Source organism: Metopolophium dirhodum, chromosome 1 (assembly GCF_019925205.1).
Source record: "Metopolophium dirhodum isolate CAU chromosome 1, ASM1992520v1, whole genome shotgun sequence".
Taxonomy (NCBI): Eukaryota; Metazoa; Arthropoda; class Insecta; order Hemiptera; family Aphididae; genus Metopolophium; species Metopolophium dirhodum.
In genome coordinates this window covers 60337010-60344995 of record NC_083560.1, presented here as the reverse complement: position 1 = coordinate 60344995, position 7986 = coordinate 60337010, and the positions used below count along the sequence as shown (strand labels likewise).

General features: G+C 28.2%; 1 protein-coding gene across 1 annotated transcript; it reads left to right on the top strand.

Annotated features, from left to right (window-relative positions):
- The first annotated feature begins 224 nt into the window (after positions 1 to 224).
- On the top strand, positions 225 to 7090 carry LOC132934995 (uncharacterized). Its single transcript, XM_061001429.1, has 4 exons — positions 225 to 311; positions 1871 to 1943; positions 5153 to 5448; positions 6545 to 7090. The coding sequence occupies exons 1-4, from the start codon at positions 240 to 242 to the stop codon at positions 6764 to 6766; spliced, it is 663 nt and encodes a 220-aa protein (XP_060857412.1). The 5' UTR covers positions 225 to 239; the 3' UTR covers positions 6767 to 7090.
- Positions 7091 to 7986: the final 896 nt, after the last annotated feature.

The window sequence follows — 7986 nt, the reverse complement described above, 5'->3', positions numbered from 1 at the left end:
GTGCAGTTACAACTTGAACATCGATGTTTTCCATCATATGTGTACCCACTTAATAAGATACATCGAGGTCCGACAAGGTTATTCACTCGGGGGTACCCCTATGATGTACACGGTATATTGTTTTGTTCGAAAATTGTATAACTTATATACACACATTTATACATATTTTTTTTTCATTCACGACAAGCGTACACGCCGCCCGCTGAAATTTCGCTCTTTAAATACGAACGCAGGTCAGGATGTTTACTCAGGAAGTTGTTGGACGGCAACAGTTGTGGAGTCTACGCATCATCACGAGTCGACATTTTTCGGTAAATATATAACATAATATAATTATTGTTGTATTTGCGACAGGCGCTGTAAGTTACCTATACATACTTATAATAATCGAGTAACGACAACTCGGACCTCGCGATACAACTCGGAAACCTCAATAAGTCAAATTTTTTTTTCGCCCTTTTTTAATACGTGTTCGAGGTATATGCCTCGAAAAATACACAAGTCGAGTTTACTTTTTTATTTTCCACGAGATTCGAGTTACGAGTTATTCGACTTTAATACTTAAAAAAATTGCACGATAGTGTCAATTATTATGTATAATAATATAGTTCGGATAGTTTTTTTATATTTCCGTCGCAGGAATATTTTATACGACACGCTATCTCGACTAATAATTAGGAAATCGCTATTGTAGGTCGGTCGTTATAGATATTACGTGTTGTGTATTTGAAAAAAAAAAACAAAAAATCATAACAATAAGGGGGCAAAAACCGTAACATTTAGAACATCGACATATAAGCAAATAATATACTATATAGTATTACAACGGTAGACGTCAAAAACCTTAACAATTGAAACGTATTTCGTTGAATAGAAAAAAATTGCTTGCCCAGCGTTATTAAATAAAAGGAGCTGATTATTATTTTTATTATTATTATTTTGTTTTTATATGTAAATATTTGAGACGTGAAATCCTGTTGGAACGATTCCGATTAACAAACTGCTAATGAATATCAATGTGTGTTGAACCTAACATAACGTGTTCCAAAAAAAAAAAAAAAATGTTCAAAATATCAAATAATAATATGTACAATAATTCTTTGTGAATAAATCACTCGGACTGCAGTTATAATAATAATATATTATGTGTGCAGTTAAACAAAACTATATAGGTGCTATAAAGCACTTGTTATTGACAGGGTAATTTTTTACAATATTGATATTTATATTTATTATGTATAATATCAAAATATTTTAAAGACTCGTTCGGGGGAGGGGGTAAAAACAAAATAGTCAACACACGATAGTTCATGGTCAATATTTCATTGATTAAAACATAAACTATTGGCGCACGTCAGCACAACTGCAGCAGTATAATAGTGTTTTGTACATGCACCTAACAAAACGGAATACCGGAAACAAGATTCATCAAAAACTATATTGGCTTTTACTGTAGACACGTTTTTTTTTCTTGATAACAATATTGTTATATTCTTCGAGTAATCAATATCCGCGGATAGACGCGACCTAGAAGGAAAGAACATAGTAATTATGACGATTTCGGGTAGAACTATACCTTATACAAGTCATACAGTACAATATTATGTAAAACATAAACGCGCGATTAAAAGTATATTATAGGTATAGACAAAATTAGTTTATTTTAATAATTAATCATTTCGTCAGCCGCAATAATATCAGCTCGAAACTCTGACTGTAATATAATGCTGTTAGGTATACTATCATTACATATATATATATGCACATAATAAAACATTTGAGAAAATTACGTAAAATATATTATAATATTATATAGTACGCTCTTGATTAGGCAACGGTTACATTATTATTATTATTGTTTTTGTTTCAGAGAATTTCTGCATTGAACCGGAACCGGAAGTCGATATACAGAATAATTATGAGTGGATATTTGGCAATTATCGGTAACTATTTTATGTACCTACATGTTAAATAAATACCTAACGTACAATATAATCAATATATATTTATGTTAGTTACAACACAAGTAGGTACTTAACATATTTTATGTTATTTAATAAACGATAAAATTATAATGAAATATTATATAGTTATAAAATGGTTTCAACTTACTATGTACCTAGCCGATATATTTTGGCATGGTAGGTACATATAGTTTTAAAGTAAAAGTGTTAAAATACATAATATCTATTACTTGCAAAATTAATTTTTGTCTTTACATTTTTTTTCCTACATAGCTTTATGATTTGGTACGATTGTTAATTTTATAATATATAATTATTATCTTGGATAATTTCTACGATTAAATAAATGTGATAAAATAAATATGTGTAAAACTAAATAATAAATAATAATAAATGATATTATAAACACATTGCCTTTTAATTGTTAGGCCCATTATACAGTATTAGAATTACTTTTGGTTAATTTTAACCTAATTTTCTACAGTAAACCCTATTAATGTTAATCAGTAAATAATTAAGTTAATTTTGAATATTTTATGATTTTAATTTAACATCTAATGTTAAGTATCAGAAGCGATGAAAAATGTACATTAAAATGTACCCATTATTGTACACTACAATAATTAAATTCGTTTTATTACTAATCGCAGATTTGTAAAGAGAGTAATAAACATATTTATTTTTAACAACTATTATGTTGACTAAAGAATTTTTAATATTAGTAATTACGTTTTAAATAGCATGCATTTTAAATTTCATTAATGCTGAAAGTATCTTTTAATATTGATTTGATGATTATTATATTATAATCTTGATTATATATAATACAAATAAAGAATATTCACACGGGTATAATGTAAACTAAAAACCCTGATATGGCAAAAAATAATTCAAAATATTATATTATATGAATTTGCTTAAATATATATTTTTTTTTGTAGCTGTTTTTTTTTTCATTTGGTGTTTCTTTACGTGTTTATTTAAAGAATAAATCATTTAAAATGTCAACTTAAAAAATAATAAGGGAAGAATAGTGATAAAATAATATTTTTAGGCAGATCTTTAAACACTATAATAATTGTATATTAATTCTTAAAACTAACATTTTAATCATAGTTTATTATATTATTTCATTAAATTTTAATTTTAATTAAAATATATCGTGTTATGATCATGATATAATCGGGTTTGGGTGTAGAGCGAGGACTATACTTAAGGCCTAAGGCTACGCATAATTATAATATGTACACAAAACGCGTTAAGTAGATAGGCACAGTGCACACAGACAATAATATAATTACGAAAATTTAAATACATCAATTCTATTACAATTAACTATTAACATATTTACCTAGTATTCATAATATTATAAACTATAAAGCAATTTTACTAAACTTACATTTAACTACGCAAGTGCAATAAATAAAATATCAAATACCCAATACCCGTACGTCATAATATCGCCTAGTAAATTATCACGAACATCTTATACTTAGGTTATAGATAAATATAGAATATGTTTTTCACCGACAAATTATGTTATTATTTCACATTTAGTTCGCTTTCAACGCGATCATATTATTATTATTATTGTAGGTACTCATAATATTATTATAGACTTAAAATTAATTCCATAAAATATTGTCTGGTATAGGTAATATTATGATTTATTGATTTTATTGTTATTTTTGCGATTTATTTAACTTGATTTAGAATAGGATTTTTAGTATTTAATAAAGTCAATTTATTATTGGTTATAAATTATATTTTTTAGTAAAATATTGTGAAAAAATTAGAAGATTTGTTTATTTTCATTCCTGAAACTTATATTCAATTTAATTTAGTGGGCATTCGGTAGTTCGTTAATATTTAATAATAAACATTTGATAATTGCTCTTAAAATGTAGATTATAATATTCATAGGCATGCACACATAAGTTACTTTTTGAGTTTTTATGTATTTTATAATAACCCAGAGTCTAGTACAAGTTGCGATGCACATTATAATGAGACACGAAATAAGTTGTTATTACAAAATATATATTAAAATATATTAAATAATAACTCGATAAAGAGTTGCATAAAAAAAATCATACGCGTGTTCATCATTATAGGTATAGTGATATCGATAAATTTATAACTGTTGTTTTAAAGGCAAACACAACAAAAACTTTTTATAATAATAGTTTACCGGGAAAATCGGCAATTAACTAAAATATATCATCTAAATTCTTTTCGTAATTTACATACAATGCTGTGTTACATGTTTTCTTAACATTACCTATACTAATATGCCTAATTTTAAACCTCATAATATAGTTATTGGAAAAAGTGTTCATCCTAATTATTTTTTAATAAACAAACTAAGAAAATACACATTTATTATTATTAGATTACGCAATCCGCTTAAATATTAAAGTAGGTACCTAATAATTGAAGTCAATTAATAACATAAAAATAATCATACTTTATTTTTCATCACACATTAAAAGAAAATAAATCACCTGTAATCAAACAAGATCTAGTCAGATATATAGATAAATAAAATAAAATAAAATATAAATATATCATATAAATTTATAAATATAAACACACACGTGTGTGCTTGTGTGATTATATTTATACACTATTAAAAGTTAATGAGGACGTGTCCATATAAATCATAATAATACGAATAAAAAAGTTATATAAATAATTAAATTTTATATTTATTGATAGGTAATCTTAACATGCAGGTATTTATTATAATGGTTAGCTAGTTTACGGGTCAAGAATTCTAGTAAAACGGTTTTTAAGTCACATTAAAATGATTAGACTTGAACCGTTTTAATATAATTGCCCCGCAAACCAAAAAAGAAACGCGATTCTACATTCTTTTAGTATTTTGCGACATACATTCCTGATGTTTCATTTAATCAAAAGTCCCAAACAAAACTGATTTCCGAACATTTTTCCGATCGCATTTTATAAAATTATTTCTACAGTGACCTCGTTCAATAAAATATGTTCGAAACGTAATTCATTAGGTACCACCTACCTACATCGTTACCAAAAGGTGTTACGGATTTAATATTTTTCCATCACGAATCCACCGAACGAATACTGTTTAATGTCACAATATTGCACTATATACATATTATAATATTTATAAACCTAACACAACCCATAAACTACCTGCACTTTTGTAGTTTTGGTGTCCTTGCAAATACTGCGCGTAATGTCGATTAACGAATTCCCGGAGAAGAAAGTACAAAATATTTGGTTGGCGGACATGGACGACAAGCAAATCGCGTCCAGGATCGAACGCAGTGATCAGTTTGAGACGGCCAGTGACGTCCTAATGAAGGACGCAAGTGTGTACCCGAAGATTACCCGCCGTGGGTTCGCGGGAGAGGAATTTTTCTTGAAGGCGTCGAAGTCGGTGCCCAGGATCGGTCGTAGGAACAACGATATTCAGGAAACGCCCAAAAGATCATTGAGCAAAGTGAGTACACCCGCGACATCGACACGATAATATTGTGGTCATCGCTACAGTTCTATCGGTTGTATATAATATAATAATTGTACAAACGATAGATAATAAAATATAGGTAGCTCTATTGCATTTTTCTCTTATATAGGTAATATTATGAGTGAGTGAGTGGTATTTGGCTTTGGAATATGTTATATAAATACACACTATATAAAAATATTTCCTAACTATGGTAAAAATATTTTCAAGAAAATAATATAGTTGTAAAAAATTAGGAAATATTTTAGTTGTATTCTTTGGCCAAGAATTTCATATTTTTAAAATATTTTATAAAAAGCATTAAGAAATTATTTTAATAATATATTTTTAAAAAACAATTTTACGGAAACTTTATAAAAATATTAAGTCAATATTTTAAATATGAAATCAATATGTTGTTATTATAAGAAGAAAATATTTATAAAATATTGTTAGTCAAATATTCATTATTCAATCACTTTAAAACATTCACAAAATATTATCATTTCCCAAATACTGTGTATAGAGATATCCGAGCGTAGAAATGTAGAATTGTTGTAAGCGTAGTTTGTCGAAATCGTCGTAATTTAGAACTTCTATATTATTATATTTATATTTATGATTTATAAACATGTTTCTCTGTAGAATATGACGCCATCGTTTTATAGTTATAGTTTGAAAGCTGTATTAAAATTAATTCGGATCGTTTTAATATATAATGGCCGTCTTCTACCACATATGACACATTTGAAAAATGAAGATAAATAAATTACAATTCAGAGTACCTACAACAATATACATTTAGATATATTATGTTAACACTAGGATCATATATTTTAAAGTTTGATTTGTATGCTGAATAAAATTACAATCGTTGTGAGTTTTCTCTTCGCTTGCACATAGAAAGTAGAAACGGACTTGGTAGGTATAGGTTGAAAACATATATTATATTGAATCCGATTGAATCGTCGTTCGGTGGTTACAATATTGTTACTTATTTCAAAATACAAAGCCGCTTTTTTTTTTGTCACATTGAATAATATATTATTCACAAAGGCGAAAATATTGACTAACGTTTTTTATCGTACAGGATCAAGTGAACATGGTGGAATACTGGCCGTACTTGCAGCCGAACGACATCAACGACTTGACCAGGAAACATGACTTCGACTTGCCATACAACTGTCAACAACTCGACGCCAAAACGATTTTTTTGGTGGACATGTACAACTTTGTCTGCAACGATCAGTTCTATTGCTGTGCGCCGGCAAAGCGCGCCATAGCCAACTCTCCAAACGCGAATTCCTTGTGAAAACGCGGAGCACAATAATATGATATAACAATATAATATTTTAATAATGATAATAAAAAATATGTGGGTAGTCAGTCTTAGGTTTAGGGGGAATGTGTTTTTTTTTTTTATAATTCTTATTATTTTTATTATTCATCAGACTTATTTTGGGTGGTTTTATTTAATCTAAGTGAAAAAACAATCAACTGCCAGTATATTATATTGAACGCGTGAAACACTTGATCGTTGTGATTATTGTGTTGGCACGCTATAAATGTATTAAATATAAGGTATGTCGAATGAAAAATGTCTTTTACTCAATAAAAATTGATACATTAACCTATATATTATTTTTTGTTGTTCTTTAAATCAAATTACAACATTTTCCATCGATGAAACCGGCACTTGTTTTTTCCTAAAGAATTGCGTTCATTGAATGCAATATGTATATCTTGTTGACCAACACTTGAACTATTATAACGACGTAGTGAGTTTTTCAATACAGGGTAACATTTTACAGAGAGAGTAACATCGTCAAGACCATAATCGGAAACAAACTGCAAGGGTCCGATTTAAAAAAAAAATATTTAAACAAAAATATAGAATTATTCTTGTTACATAACTGTCGATACCCTAATTTAGAGCCAGAATTTATATACTTACCTACTTTTTAAAAAGTTTCAGCTGTTTCAGGTATCGGGCCCCTGGACCCCTCCCCCCTCACCTCAATTATGGCCTTGAACAGCAGTGTAATTATATTGCATTGGTTGTCGGGTGAAATGCGTGTGCAGAGATCGCAACACTATAAATACGTTCATCGTATATAATATTAAACTGTAATAATATTAATATCCCGATTTTAAGCCGTTTACCGCAGTTATAAAGAATATTATTATAAGACTTTGAATGCCGATAACACCAATAAATGCGTGTTGAAAAAAAAAATTGTGAAATACGTTGGCGTTAATGGCCCACCGCGATTAAATAACGTGCATCTTTCATCGGCTATTTGCAGCAAACGTTTAATATTTGAGGTGCAACACTGCAACATCTAATGCATTATTCAATATCAAGGCGTAATCGACAATAAATCGTGATAATAGTTTTATTTTGTTCGATTTTGGCACTTTGAACTGAAGAATAAAAAGCGATCGTACGAATCAATCGATAACGCTCAATGTTTAAAAATCAACGAAGAATAACAAACGTATTATTCTTTATTACATTTATATAAAATATAA